General features: G+C 43.4%; 2 protein-coding genes across 3 annotated transcripts in view; one reads left to right on the forward strand and one right to left on the reverse strand.

Moving 5' to 3' along the window:
- The window catches only part of LOC144502414 (kelch-like protein 20), a 44,131-nt gene extending 42,351 nt beyond the window's left edge, over nt 1-1,780 (forward strand). For both annotated transcript variants that reach the window (XM_078226294.1, XM_078226293.1), the window contains exon 11: nt 414-1,780. In XM_078226294.1, coding sequence (XP_078082420.1) covers nt 414-498 — 85 coding nt within the window. In that variant the 3' untranslated portion in view covers nt 499-1,780. The remainder of the gene's footprint in view (nt 1-413) is intronic.
- Nucleotides 756-14,181, reverse strand: LOC144502419 (uncharacterized). Its single transcript, XM_078226299.1, has 6 exons — nt 13,772-14,181; nt 12,703-12,812; nt 11,872-11,993; nt 9,704-9,866; nt 9,531-9,598; nt 756-2,791 (listed from the first exon to the last, which is right to left on the reverse strand). The coding sequence occupies exons 1-6, from the start codon at nt 14,057-14,059 to the stop codon at nt 2,535-2,537; spliced, it is 1,008 nt and encodes a 335-aa protein (XP_078082425.1). The 5' UTR covers nt 14,060-14,181; the 3' UTR covers nt 756-2,534.
- Between the last annotated feature and the right edge of the window lie 1,886 nt (nt 14,182-16,067).

Consider the following 16,067-nt stretch of genomic DNA (forward strand, 5'->3'; position numbering starts at 1 on the left):
ACCAGCTAAAACCATCTCTAGACTGTCCAGACTCTACTTACTGGCTGACTAGTGGGAAACACCAAGATAAAACCTCTTAAATCAGTTTTTTTTTAAAAAAATGTGCATATCTTGACTTGCATTACTTATCACATGACTACAATTCATTACAAAACCACATGAATCCAATCCAATGCTTTGTAAGATAGAATCCAGCAATCACATTTAATTGCTTTTAAAATTTTTACTAAATTAGACATGAAACTATTACTGATATTTGTGTTTGAATTCTTGGTCCCCTCCAATACCATTTTTTTTTTTTGCTTAAAAGGGAAGGGCAATAGTAGAAAATGGAAAGTGATTACAATATTTTTACAAGTCCAATGTAGAGTGACCAAGGCTGATTTAATCTTAAAACCAATTTATTCCCACAGGCTCTTTGGAAGTATGAATTACAGACGTCTTGGAGGTGGTGTTGGTGTAGTGAAGATGACACAATGCGAGTCACACATTTGGTGAATTGTACGGTTTAACCCATTTACAATGACAATTGAATTGCTACTTTTTGTAACTATACCAAATTGCTGTGCTGAACAGCACCACCTATAATAAGTGCATTATGTATCTAGCAACTTTTATACATTAAATTGCAAACATTTACAGCAGTTGCATTTTTTGCAAAATTGGGACAATATTCTATTCTATGGAAATAAAACCTTGCTGCCTTATGAATACCTAGTGCTGATTAAATAAATCCAGATGGGTGAGTTTTATTTAAAGCAAATTTATTCTGGCACTGCTACAGCTATATTAAATCTTTGTGCCAATACTATTATGCAATTTCTGTCACACATTTTCAACTTGGAAGCGAAACATAAAACCTCACATTTCAGTTCAAGATAGAGCATGGCCCAGTAACTGGTCTCATTCCTATTGCCTTCTCATCCTCCCCACTCTAATTATAATGGGGTAATTTGACTTGGGTCAAAGCCACAGCAAGGAGAATGGTGTGTTTTTTTAAAAAAAGGAGTTCCTTCCCCTACAAGATCAGATAATGCCAATTATATGCAAACATTTTACTTAGATGGTATAACAGTTGGGATTTTTTTTAAAATGGCAGGTCAGATTTGTTCAAGGTTGACCAAACTTTCTTTGTAAAGTGCTTTTCAAATGTTTTTATTTGAAGTATTGTATAGACACTAAGAAGTCCATTGTGATTTTGTATGTACATACAATCTTTTGTTGAAGTTTAACATCTATTACAACAGCTACAGAGAGTTTAGGGTGCATTTTTAGCTTAACACATACTTTGGCATCAGCGTCCTAATAACTGAAGCGAGACAGAAGTCAAAACAACAGCTATAGATTCCTTTAATTGCTGTGCAGCCAAGCACTTACATCATAGCACTAAGACACAGTTGAAAGTGTCTTAGTTAAAAATATGAATCGCTGCCTTTTCTAACCTGGTTGATAAGTGAACTAATAATTAAATCTTATCTGGAAACTACCAAGTCAGCAGCCCGTTAGTGTACTTATTTCCAGCAATTCTCTGGGGGTTGGAAGGGCAGTGTTAGTTTTACCCTCCAAGCTAGAAACTTCCATTGGGAATAAATCTTGGTTCTTCACCTTTTGAAGAAGGATTCTACATCAAGTTCACTTATTGCACATGTTGCATTAGTGGGTTCTTACTGTACTGATCCTCAGACTTGCCTGATTAATGTCATTGTAAAAAGAAAAGTGTTCTTGCTGTTGGTTTTTTAAGCTTGTACAGTATATTTAAATAAAGTTAATTTCAAAAATGCTGCCTTTGTTTTAGGTGATCTTGGAGAGAATCAGTTTAATATTTAACTGCCAAATGATTTGCACTGCAATAAAACATGTTTATTCCTTTCACTGCAAGAATGGCAAAAAGTATAGCAGATAAATTCAGTACTACAAATAGCCATTCTCAGATAGTTCAATGCTAGAATTCTGAACAACATTTTGTACAAAGCTGTCACAAAAGGACCTCCCCTGATACCATGGGTTCCCTGCAAGTAAACTCTGGTCAAGAGAACTTGCATTCTCAACAGAATTTAATATAATCTGTTGCTTTAATAAGCATTAGTATCTGTTGAGACAGTGACATTATCTGAACCATGGTTAGGGGCTGCTTCACTGAAGGTCTCCATTCTCTCTCAGGAACGAAGACATTGCTGGAAGTTTAAAATTGAGCACCTGATTAACCTCATATCATTGACCAGTCAATGCGAGGAGGATATTTCTTACCCATCCCAAATGGGATTGTTTCAGTACCATCATGCAGCCACATGTAAAAAAATATAGCCCAAGGATGGACAAATTTGGGATTTCAGTCAGATGACTAGTCATTAGGAAAGTGTGCAACAGCTAGTGTGGCTGTGGGAAGTTCCACGAATGTAAATCATTGCTAAATGTTGGCTAGGTCACTGGGCGAACTCCCAGAATAGCGCCCAAGTGAGGGTGCAAATAATAGAGCAATACCTCATTTGCCCCCAAAATTACAAGTAGGAAACAGAAAATGGCCAAGGTTTCAATTATAAACTTAGGAAGATTAAGTCTACCCTAGCCATTTCATCTTCAGAAGATGTTTCATGCAATGTCACTTCTGTCCAGTTTCCCAGTACATTCTCGGTCATTAATGCATCAAAGTCCAAGGCTTGGACTGATTTCTTCAATTCTGGCTTCACTTTTGAAGCTAAAGCCAGATTCATGTTTGTTGAGTCCTCTGCAGCCAGAGCAGATGCAGAAATTCCCAAACTTTTGTCAGCCGTATAGATGGTGGAATTATCATCTGTAATGGTACAAAATGGTATGGCTTTGAGCAGAATACTGACAGACAACTGATGGTGGGACAGGCCTGGGCACAGGGGAAAATAGCCAATGCTTATAGTTAAAAGCCAAACATTCCAAGACACTTTTATTATTGGAGTTTAATGTACAAGTGCAGGGCATAAACACCTACTTCTATTTTGAATTTCACAAGACCAATAAGACATAGGAGCAGTAAAAGGCCCATTGAGTCTGTGCCACCATTCAGTGAGATTATAGATCCGATATAATCCTCAACTCCACTTTCCCACCTTATCACCATAGCCCTCTATTCCTTTACTGAGGTTATAAAACTATACATCTCTGCCTTGAACATACTTAATGACAGCCCTCTTGTGGTAAAGAATTCCACAGATTCACTGACCAAGATATTTCTCATCTTAAATGGGGAACCCCTTACTGAGATTATATGTCCTCTGGTCCTAGACTCTCCCACAAGTGGAAAACAACCTCTCCACCTACCCTATCAAGCCCCCCTGAGAATCCTATGTCTCAATAAAGATTGCCTCATAAACTCTAATGAGTACATGCCTAACTTACTCAACCCCTCAGGAAAGTTCCTCCATATCCAGGATCAATCTGGTGAACTTTCCTTGGGCTACCTCCAATGCCAGTATATTTTTCCAGACCCCTGAACATTTAGTTCCTAGTTTGGATCTCCTTAAGCATGTCTAATTGCGACACCATCATACCCATTACATAGATACATAGAAACCCTACAGTGCAGAAGGAGGCCATTCGGCCCATCGAGTCTGCACCGACCACAATCCCACCCAGGCCCTACCCCCACATATTTTACCCGCTAATCCCTCTAACCTACTCTAAGGGACAATTTTTAACCTGGCCAATCAACCTAACCCGCACATCTTTGGACTGTGGGAGGAAACCGGAGCACCCGGAGGAAACCCACGCAGACACGAGGAGAATGTGCAAACTCCACACAGACAGTGACCCGAGCCGAGAATCGAACCCGGGACCCTGGAGCTGTGAAGCAGCAGTGCTAACCACTGTGTTACCGTGCCGCCCTATAACCTCAATGTGCTGTTAATTCATTTGAGAGAAGTACTATATGTATTTAATTTTGCTTGTTGCCATTTTTTCCTCTATTTTGGTACATTCTGGGTATTATCTAAAAAGCTGCCTTGTCCTTTTGCTTTGCAAGCCTAGATATCCCCTCTCTAGAACACCTTTCTCCCCCACCCCCATTTAGTTTAAAGTCCTCCCTACTTCCCTAGTTATACAGTTTGCAAGAACACTGGTCCCAGCATGGTTCAGATGTAGGCCAGTGGTACATTCCCAGTACCCCATGAACTGAAACCCACTTCTACACCAGTCTTTGAGCCAGGAATTGTGTACCCCATGCCAACCTGCACACTGGATTATAACTGGTAATGTGGCCCCTTTAATGTGGCAATCCTTTGAGGGCCATGCAATTAGGCTGGACTCCACACAAAGGCCATACAGGATGAGAGTTGGAGCCAGAGGGGAGAAATGGACTAGTTCTGTTAGATCCTGGTGTAAATTACTTGAAGCCACCTTTGACTTTACTTCAATATCCCTGGGGAGGTTCGTTGTTTTACTGCTTAGCTCCTCAAACTCTATGCAGAACCCCTTTCCTTGTTCTACCCATGTCATTGGTACCTACATGGACCACAACAGGATCCATCCCTCCCACTGAAAGTTCTGCTCCAACCTGGAGCCGATGTCCCAAACCCTGGCATCAAGTAGGCAACACAAATCACCCAGACTCTTGCTCCTTGCCACAAAGAACCTCCTTATTACATCTCCCCCACCACCACTTCCTTAAATCCTTCCCCAACTTGAATGGCTCCTGTACCAGTCAGTCAGCTCATGCACCCTGTAGCTCCCATTCATCCAAACAAGCCAAAAGAACATCCAAACAAGCCAAAAGAACCTCAAAACCTGGTTGGGCAATTGTAGAGGCCGATACTCCTCCCCTCTGATGTGTCTCTGTTGCAATCACACCCTCCCTGACCACTTTCCAACCCAAAAAGATTCTATCCCAAGGGTTGTGACTGCCTCCTGAAACAGGTAACTCTCCCTCCCTGATGCATCGTTGTCCACAGCTCAGACTCCAGCTTAATGGCCAAGTCGAAACCCTTCAAGCTGCTCGTCCTTGATAACTACTATCCATGAGCTAACAGCTGCCGCAACATTGACACATCTGTCCTACCATACTCACAATCTAAAATTAATTAAAAGACATTAATCTCTCAAACTGCAGGACAAACTTAAACCAGCACGATGGCACAGTGGTTAGCACTGCTACCTCTCAGCGCCAGGAACCCAGGTTCAATTCCAGTCACTGTGGAGTTTGCACATTCTCCCCGTGTCTGCATGAACAGACATCTCTAGGTGCTCTGCTTTCCTTCCACACTCTAAAGATGTGCAGGTTAGAGGGATTGGCCCTTAGTGTCCAAAAGGTATAGATTAGGGGGATTAGCCTTGGTAAATGCATGGTGTTACGGGGATAGGGCAGGGAGATGGCGTGGAGAAGATGCTCTGACATAGGTTGGAGCAGACTTGATGGGCTGAATGGCCTTCTGCACCATAGGGATTCTATGGATAAGCCATCACCAACAACTCACCTCAGCAGAAGCCAAATTCCTACAGGGTGAAAAAAAACCAGCTAGAAAAGCCAGAGGAGCAGCACCTTCCCCTCAAAATTCACACTCCATCCAAAGCTGTACCGTGTGACATATTGATACCAGCAGCTCATATTGGCAATTGCAGCATAGATTTCAATTTGCCATGATCAATACATTACCCATAGTCAAGGGAAGGTAGCAACATGGACAGCGATTCATGAACTAGAGGCATGTCAATGGTGTTGCACGATCAAAGATCTGGATTCGAGTATGCAAGAGGTGCAATAGTCAAAAGCTGCTAAAACAGGAGGAAAAACTGCATTGAATTTCCAAAAGTTAAGCCAAGGTGGGTGGACAAAGAAAGAGTGAAAAGATGGCATTCTATGTATTTTGATATAGATAACTCAAGCCAAAGAGGATTCCATTCCAGACAGGAAAAGGACATTCAAGGGAGAAAATAATGGTAATGAAGAACTTTGGGAAAGACAAAAACTAGGGCTATTCACGCAAAGAGATCTGAAGTATTAGTTATTGGGCATTTTTGATGTAATGAATGACATTTGTCCTATAGTTACAAAAAAAAAAGTAAACCAAGATCAAAGCAAAGAGATTGGAGTTGTGTTTTTCCCTCCACCGAAATACAATACAAAATGCTCAAGTTATTGTACAGCCATTAGTATTCATAGAATTAAAATATTGTGGATACTGGAATCTGAAAAGCAGAAAACCTCAGCAGGTCTGACCGCATCTGTACAGGGATAGAGAGAATACAGCCAATGTTGCGAGTCTGGATGGCCCTTCCAGATGCAGACAAACCTGCTGAGATTTTCCAGCATTTTCTGTACAAGGTCAGTGAGGGAACATGCTGCCTGACCAGTCTCTGGCTTGGAGGGAGGGATGATAGACAGCTGTGTGTAATGCTCCTGGGTAAGTAATGAAGTTGCTGCTCCGATGGAAGGCTACTGACTAAAAATACTCTTGCTGCCCGATCTGAATTTCTGCTTTTAATTATACAATTCCCTGCTAGCAAGAGTCAAAGCTGTGGGAAGTTTAGGTCAAGTCTTGGCTAATTCCAGCTTTGAAGGCAAGGGTGGAAACAATAGCAAGGTTCCTAATTTACAAAGGAGTTGGATTCAGAAATTTGATCATTTTTTAATGCAATGACAACTTGCAGACACGTCTGGGCCAATCAAGTTGAAAGCCCAAATTACAAAATAGCTCAAGTCAAAGGGTGGCATGGACAAGTTGGGCCGAAGGGCCTGTTTCCATGCTGTAAACCTCTGACTCGATGGTATGGCTCCTGCGCTGTCCAAGACTGCAAGAAAACTACAAAAAGGGTCGTGAACAAAGCCAAGTCCATCACACAAACCAGTCTCCCATCCACTGACACCATCTACACTACACCTCCCACTGCCTTGGAAAAGCATCCAACATAATCAAGGACCCTGGACACTCTCTCTTCCACTTTCTTCCGTCAGGAAAAAGATACAAAAGCACTACATTCTCTACCCTCTCCTTCTCTATGAATGGTATGCTTTGTCTGCATAACACGCAAGAAACAATATTTTTCACTGTATACCAATACATGTGACAATAAATCAAATTGTCTTGTAGATGGAGAGGAGTCAGATAGTGAGGTACTCCTAATCTCTGACCTGCTTTTGTAGCCACGTATTTATATGGCTAGTCCAGTCCAGTATCTGGTCAATGGCAACACCACCACCACCCAGGGTGTTGATATAGTGGGGGATTCAGTGATGGGAATGTTGAGGGGCAATGGTTAGATCCTCTTGGAGATGGGGATTGCCTAGCACTTGGGTCTGGTGCAAATGTTACTTACCACTGTCAACCCAATCCTGGATATTGTCCAGGTCTTGCTGTATTTGGACATGGGACTACTTCAGTATTGGAGACGTTGCGAATGGTGTTAAACATTCATCAGCGAACGTCCCCACTTATGATCTTTTATGATGGAGGGAAAGTCATTGATGAAGCAGCTGAAGATGGTTGGTCCTAGGACACTCCCCTGGGAATTCCTAGAGCCGAGATGACTAACCTTCCAACAACCATTTTCTTTTGTGCCAGGTATGAACTCTCACCTCAGAATGGCATAGTAATTAGCACCGCTGTCTTTCAGCGCCAAGGACCTGGGTTTGATTTTGGCCTCGAGCGAGTGTGGAGTTTGCACGTTCTTCCAGCGTCTGTGTGGGTTTCCTCCCTCAGGCCAAAGATGTGCACTAGTCCCGTGTTGTCATCTTGTTTTTTTTTGGTACCCCTTCACAACAACTCCAGTTTTTTTAAAATTTGGAATTCAAATTCCACCATTCGAATCCAGGTCTCCAGAGTATTACTCTGGGTCTTTGGATTACTAGCCCAGTTAAATACCATTACATGTCCCCCTCCAGTTGCTGGTTAGGCCAACATTTATTGCCCATTCCCAAATTGTCCAAGATTTTTAATTGGGGATGGGTTGAAGGGTTATGGGGAGAAGGCAGGAAAATGGGGATGAGGAGCATATCAGCCATGATCGAATGGCGGAGTGGACTCGATGGGCCGAATGGCCTAATTCTGCTCCTACATCTTATGAACAATCCCACCCAGGCCCTATTCCTGTAAACCCACATATTTACCCTGCTGATCTCCCTGACACTAAAGGGCCAATCAACCTAACCCGCACATCTTTGGACATTGGGAAGGTACATCCAGTGTTGTTAGGGAAGGAGTTCCAGAATTTTGACCCAACGACAACAGGGGTTGAATACGGCATGTTTACAGGATACCAGTGTGCCCTGTAAGCGGACAGCTTCCAATAAAGTGAGCTTCTACCCTGCTGCTGTCAGACTTTTAAAATGGACCTACCTCACATTAACTTGATCTTTCTCTACACCTAGCAATGACTAACACTACATTCTGCAATCTCTCCATACTGTTCATAGAGAAGGAAAGCTTTGTCTGTATAGCGCGCAAGAAACAATACTTTTCACTGTATACCAATACATGCGACAATAATAAATCAAATCACTTCAGCTATGCAATCAAGTTCAAAATTCATGCACATGAAGCTGATGAATGGTTATTCAAGGTTAAGTGGTTCAAGTCTTGGATGCATCTAAAAAAATATACACAAATGCCAAATTCATTGCTCAACAGCTCCAGATCAACAGGTCCAAACACAGGAGGGCAAAATCCAATCCACTACTCGGATAGATAACTCAAATCTTCCATCTCAAGCAAAGCATCCTTATTGTCACTATAGCCAGTGATACAAATTGTGGATGGCACAGTGTTTAGCACAGCTGCTTCACAGCACCAGTGACCTGGGTTCAATTCCAGCCTCGGGTCACTGTCTGTGCAGAGATTTTATGTTCTCCCCATATCTGCATGGGTTTCCTTGTCCAAAGATGTGCAGGTTAGGTGGATTGGCCTCGCTAAATTGCCCTTTAGTGCCGGGGGACCAGCAGGGTAAGTGTAGGGTTACAGGAATAGGACCTGGGTGGGATTGTTCATAAGATATCAGAGCAGAATAAGACCATTCAGCCCATCAAGTCAGCTCCGCCATTCGATCATGGCTGATATGCTTCTCATTCCCATAACCCTTCAACCCATTACCAATTAAAAATCTAACTCCTCCTTAAATTTACTCACTGTCCCAATATCCACCGCACTGTGTGATAGCGAATTCCACAGATTCACAATCCTGAGAAGCAGTTTCTCCTCAACTGTTGTAAATTTGCAACCCCCTATCCTATGACCTCTCTCCGTGGAATGTCCTACAAGAGGAATGTTGTTGGTGCAGCCTCAATGGGCCGAATGGCCTCTTTCTTCACTGTAAGGATTCTATGATCAACTCCAGATTGGAGATTTCCTTGTCCATGCGGCTGAACTGCTAAGATATTTGACCAGCGTGACATGTGTGAAAGAGCAGTGGTTGAAGTCGTCAAGTTAACCCCAGTCGCACCACTTTGAGGCTGCAGGGGGACCCTCCCCCCCCCCCCCCCCCCCCCCCACACAATAAGCAAGCCTGTGCATGAATTCAGAAATAAGAATTGACAATTAAAGAGAAATTATTATACTGCATAAACATAACCTTACCTTGCACGACATTCCATTGTTCTTGGATGTTGAGACTATCCGATTGAGTTGCTCTTCCTCCTGGAAAACTGTGCGCACAACAGGAATTAAACGCTGAAAATCCAATACTTGCAAATTTCCTCCACCACCCCCCGCCCCCCCCCCCACAAAGAAGTGGAGATCAAGACACAAACCCATCCAGTTGAAGTGGAGCAAAAATTTCAGAGCTTGTCAGAAGATTTTCTTGATGTTGGTCTGCACTGGGGCAAGTTGGAAACCACTTGGTTGATGGATGGCTGGTTAGATGTGGCGCGCTCTGCTCAGAGGAGCCAGGGACAGGCATCACGGCTGGTTGCTCTACAAAAGAAATTATATTTTTTAAAAAAAGAAACAAGCATTTAAAAACATCCCACCCACGCTACAACAGGCAGGGAGTTACTGTTACAACAATTCAATTAATTGTCTTCCAACAATTTCACAATGTAATTGTGATAAATTAAATCAGATGCTTAAAGCTTTTATTCTGCTCTTGGGGTGAAAAGTAGAATCCGTAAGTGTTGCGAAAAGAATCTTTTTTCTATATCAGACTTTTTCCTTCATGCCTTCTTTTCAATGGGTTCTTGCATGCCATTTATTGAATGCATTCTGGAGATGATTTGATTTATTGCCACATGTATTAACAGTGAAAAGTATAGTTTATTGCGTGCTATACAGACAAAACATACCCTTCAGAGAAGGAAATGAGAGGGTGCAGAATGTGTTACAGTCATCGCTAGGGTGTAGAGAAAGATCAACTTAATGTGAGGTAGCTCCATTCAAAAGTCTGACAGCAGCAGGGAAGAAGCTGTTCGAGTCAGTTGGTACGTGACCTCAGACTTCTGTATCTTTTTCCCGACGGAAGAAGGTGGAAGAGAGAATGTCCGGGGTGCATGGGGTCCTTAATTATGCCGGCTGCTTTGCCGAGGCAGCGGGAAGTGTAGACAGAGTCAATGGATGGGAGGCTGGTTTGCGTGATGGATTGGGCTACATTCACGGCCTTTTGTAGTTCCTTGCGGTCTTGGGCAGAGCAGGAGCCATATCAAGCTGTGATACAACCAGAAAGAATGCTTTCTATGGTGCATCTGTAACAGTTGGAGAGAGTTGCAGCTGACATGCCAAATTTCCTTAGTCTGAGAAAGTAGAGGTGTTGGTGGGCTTTTTTAACTGTAGTGTTAGCATGGGGGGGGGGTCCAGGACAGATTGTTGGTGATCTAGACACCTAAAAACTTGAAGCATTACTTGAAAGGCCAATGTTTATTGTCCACTCCTAACTGCTCTCAAGACAGTGGCACTAAGTCCCCTTGCACCACTGCTGGTCCATGTGCAGGGGTGGGGCTCAACACAACTGGAGTGGCTTGCTAGGTCGTTTCAGAGGGTAGTCAGGAGTCAACCACATTGCTGTGGATCTGGTGTCACATCCAGCACAGGAGATTTCCTTTCCTAGAGGACATTACTGAACCAGATGGATTTTTATGACAAGCTGATACTAATGTAAATCCCCCCAGCTGCTGTGATCGTGGGATTTGAACCTCATGTCTCCAGAGGTTAGTCTAGGCCTGGGAATGGATAGCCCAATTAACATTTAAATAAACTGGGGGTGGGGGGGGGGGGGGGTGTGGAAAAACAGGGACAATTGTGTAGATTGAGTGCCTAAGTATGCTTGGCCCTGTTTGCTTCCGTCTATGCAAAAAGACTTCATTTTAAGATATTTATGCCGATGTAACTAACCCTGCTAATGTGACGACATGTAGAATCAGAAAGCTAAAGATTAGCTGAAAATTGACTGCATTCCTGAAGGGTACACAATGCAGGCAAACATGTTTTTCATAACTGCAAGGATTGTTTTTCCAAGACGGAGACCGACAGCGAAAAATGTTTCCAACAACAAGAAAATGGTTGAAATATAGTTTGGATTTTCGTGTGTACGTTCAGTTTGTTTCAAGCTCAGTATAGGGGGTGGAGAGAGGGCAGTAAAAGCCAGTCTCCAGGTTAGCTTTTCTTTTGGCTTCTGCCACATTACTAATTTTAACATTTCTGTTCAATAAAAAGAAAACCATTTTGAAACTTGTATCAGTGCTGTCCCCTCGTCTATTCAAACTAATGAATGAACCCAAAAAATATACTTCCTACTCAGAATATAGATCGGCTGACAATCTCCAGGAGGGACTTGCTTTAAAGAACTGGTATGGCTCTCTAACCAGATACTAGGTTCAATTTGGTTTAGCGCTGGGAACAATGTTTGGGGATTCTCAATACCCAGTGGGGGAAGAGGGGGGCAGCAAGAGAGTTAGAACAGACCACTTATTAACAATAGAGAGCTAACCAGATGCGAAAGGGATGCTCTGTTGAGCTGACTGTTGGGTGATGTTGGCACTTCCAGCCATGGCTTGCTTTCTCCCCTTTGCAGTTTGACTTGTACCATGAGTTTTCGTTGGCCCCTTTTTGCTGTTGAAAGAAGGATGAGACATTTAGGACAACGGGGTAAAACACAAACGTGATTGACCGGAGATTCAGATCTTTAAACTGTCTTAAATGGTGCGTCAGGTTTGTTTGGACCTTCCTACCCACTGTTCCTCCACTCCTTGGGAATGGTTATGTACATCGCAAGCCTCCTTCCAACATTGGCACGGCAACCCTTCTAGGAATACTGGAACGAGAGATCAATAATGTGTAGCCCTTGGGCGCAATGATGCCAAGCTACAGTCCCACGCAAGCAAAGTGATTATTAAGTGGCAGGAAGGAATAAAGTATCCAAATTTCTACCCACGTAGAGCACGATTCATGGCGGAGTGCCGTAACTTGCCAAAACAAACGGAAAGATTGTGAAATAAATGATACACGCACTGGATAACGGAAGCTTCCAATTGCTTACCAGCTGGGACTTCTGTCCTCCATGCTTTTCCAGTGATAACTAAACAATTAAATTAATTGTACCACTTCCAGGGCTTTGCCTCATTTACCAAACATCTGTGTTCTGGAGAGAATAATTGCTGTCCATAGCTCAGATACTCAGGGTTGCGATTGTAACTAATTTACAGGACTCCCACACAGAGTTACACCCCCAAAACTAGACTATCCAATGTTGGAGTGTAGGATAAATAGTACCCAAGGATTGGCTTGCCCAGTGAAAACTGAATGTTTTCAGCAAACTTACGAGTATATTTTTCTTCTTGCTCTGGTTCTCTTGTCACCTTCCTGTCTGGAAGATGTCTTTGAGGTGGGTTTCTGCCATTTTTTGTATAGTCCTTCAGGAACCGATAAAGCCTGAATAAAAACAATTGCAGGACAAGATAGATAGTCACTTTGTATTAAATTTTGTTAGGGCATCAGAAACAGTTTTTCTATTTTGGCAATGTGAAGGCAAGGTGTTTTACACCAGGTGTGACTATTGACACTAGGAAGCTTTAACAATACAGTTGAACTATAATGAATTGAAATACTTACGACAAGGTCACTGCTAACCTATCCCCTAGTTCCAATTCAAGCAATATTCCTCAGACTTGAGCACCTCTTCAAAATAGTTAGTCACACACAGGCTTGCGTGCTTGTACTTGGGCTGCCCAGGAACTGCCTGCTTTTCCCTGTAATCTTAGTCATGTGCTCAAGAGGAGAAGCTGTCAATCAACCCAATCAAAACCCTGCTGAAACCCCAAGAGAAAACCAAAACAAACAAAAATGCATTAACTACATTTCTTAAAAGACACAGCCTCAATGTACATTAACAAGTTCAGAGGCTCGTCCTCCGGTTCCTACAAGTTAAGAAATAAGCACGTTAAAAACGTTGGGGGTTTCAAGTCCATTCCTTACCGCTCTCAGTGTGGCTGCTGGATTGAGTCAGTACATGACTGCAGTAGGACAGCGAATGTGGCATCACAACAGACCCACGACCTCCACAGGGCAGTAGAGGCATGGGAACACCACCCGCAAGGTGTTCTCCCAGCCACTCACCATCCGGACTTGGGAGCCACAATTGCCGTTCCTTCACTGTGTCAAAGTTCTTGAACTACCTCCCTAACAGCACTGTGGGTGTACCTACACCACACATGGCCCATTACCACCTCGTCAAGGGCAATAGATGTTGGCCTAGCCAGTGACACCCACATCCCAGGAACATTATTAGTTCTATTAAGTTATTAAAGACAAATCTTGTTTGGAAATCTCCCAAAAAAAAAGAAAATCCTTGAACAAAGTGGAGCAGAAATATTACTGAAAGTTCCACTCACTCTGGACCGTTCCGGAGGTGGGATAAGGGTTTGAACAAGTTCCAGATACTTCACCGTCATCTCCAAGACTGAAGCCATGTCATTCCTTCGCCCTTCAAATTTTGGCAGCAGGCCCCGAAGCTGGTTGCAGCTGCCCTTAATCCGTTTCCTGCCAGATTTAAACAAAGTGACCATTTTCACTAAATCAGAGATCCCGAGGCAGACATTGCCGATAACCTGGTTAAACGCCAAATACTGCGGATGCCGGAATCCGAAAATGCTGGAAAATCTCAGCAGGTCTGACAGCATCTGTGGGGAAAGAATTGAGCCAACAGATCTCTGCCGATTCTGAAGGGCAAGTGTTCTCCAAGGCGGCCTTCACGACACACAGAGTCGCTGAGCAGAAACTGATAGCCAAGTTCCGCACACATGAGGACAGCCTCAACCAGGATCTTGGGTTCATGTCACACTATCTGTAACCCCCACGACTTGCCTGGGCTTGCAAAATCTCACCAACTGTCCTGGCTGGAGACAATACACATCTCTTTAACCAGTGCTTAATCTTCTCCACTCACATTGTCTGTACCTTTAAGACTTTATTACCTGTAAAGACTCGCATTCCAACCATTATTTTGTAAATTGAGTGTGTCTTTATATGCCCTGTTTGTGAACAGAACTCCCACTCACCCAATGAAGGAGCAGCGCTCCGAAAGCTTGTGGCTTGTGCTACCAAATAAACCTTTTGGACTTTAACCTGGTGTTGAGAGACTTCTTACTGCGTTTACCCCTGCCCAACGTCAGCATCTCCACATCTGAAGGGTCATCCAGACTCAATACGTTGGCTCAATTCTCTCTCCACAGATGCTGTCAGACCTGCTGAGATTTTCCTGGTTAACCAATTTTTCCCCAGCATCAGTTGGAATCTAAAGTTCAGACTCAAAACTTACTCCCCAATCCAATTTCTTGTCCCACATTTGTGGAGCAGGAAGAAGTTGTTTGGGGTGGGGGTGTCTTGGTTGTTCAGTCGGAGGGTGGCAATTCAGTCCATCAAACCTGCTCCGCCCGCTGTCTCAATGCCACTATATCCCTGGACTTTGCAATGTCCTGTGTTTTAAAAAGATACTCTATGATCGAGCTTCCACAACCCTCGTGGCCGGGAGCCCCTTAGATTCACCAGCCTCCGACTGAAAAAAATCCTCTTCATCTCAATTCTTAAATGGCCTACCCCTTATCCTGAAGGGAAAGCAAATTACTGCGGATGCTGGATGTGGTAAACCACTTAGCTTATTAACTGTATACATGTGACATGCCTGGACACATCCCTGCCGGCCCTACCCGAGACTCTCTCTCCCTCTCTCTCTCTCTCTCCCTCCTCCTCCCCCTCCCCCTCCCCCTCCCCCCGGGTCCAGGTATAAAGGCGACTGCTCCCCACCCCCCTGCCTCAGTCTGGACCAGTTCATCGGCATGGGTGTGCTCCAAGTCTTTTGCTAATAAAAGCCTATTTGTTCTTGCATACAAACTAGTCTTTGCTCGATTGATGGTGCAGCACTGGAATCCAAAACCAAAAGAGAAAATGCTGGAAAATCTCAGCAGGTCTGGCAGCATCTGTAAGGAGAGAAAAGAGCTGATGTTCCGAGAGCAGATGATCCTTTGTCAAAGCTAAAAGGCAGAGAAAGTGTGAGATATTTATACTGCAGGGGGAGGGAATGAAAGATGAGTCATAGCCACAAAAACCAGGGGAAAGGCTGCTAATGGCAGCCCATAGAGAGAGTAAAGGGTGTGAATGGGCAAACGGCAGAGAAACTGAAATCAGAGGATAAATTGTGACAGAAAAAGGTTGGGGGGGGGGGGGGGGTGTAGGAGGAGGGAGGAAAAGAGGCAAATAGAGGTAAAAAGTTCACTTTCTATGCCTTTTATCCTAGGTGCCCGTTTGGGTGCACCGAGGGAGAATTTAGAAGGGCCAATGCAACCAACCAACATGTCTTTTGGAGTACTGATTAGATGGCCATACATTACTAATTCAGAGGAGTGCATCAAGGTGGGTCTTGTGCACGAAATGCAGAGCCACTGAAGTGATCTTGTCTCTTTACTGAATGTATACAGTGAATATTACATGTAGAGAAGCACCTCCAGATCCATGTCGACAACCAAGCGCCATTTTGAAACATCTGTAATATTTCTTTGTGAACTGAAGCAGCTGAAGAATGCAACATGTAGAAAACTTGAATCTTATCACACCGTGATGGTCATTTTGAAAGGTCAGAAAGATTAGTGTATTTTTGGAAAAAATATTTAATAAGAATTTTGCCCATGGGGT

The sequence above is a fragment of the Mustelus asterias genome, chromosome 13 (genome assembly GCF_964213995.1).
Source record: "Mustelus asterias chromosome 13, sMusAst1.hap1.1, whole genome shotgun sequence".
In the NCBI taxonomy this organism is placed as follows: Eukaryota; Metazoa; Chordata; class Chondrichthyes; order Carcharhiniformes; family Triakidae; genus Mustelus; species Mustelus asterias.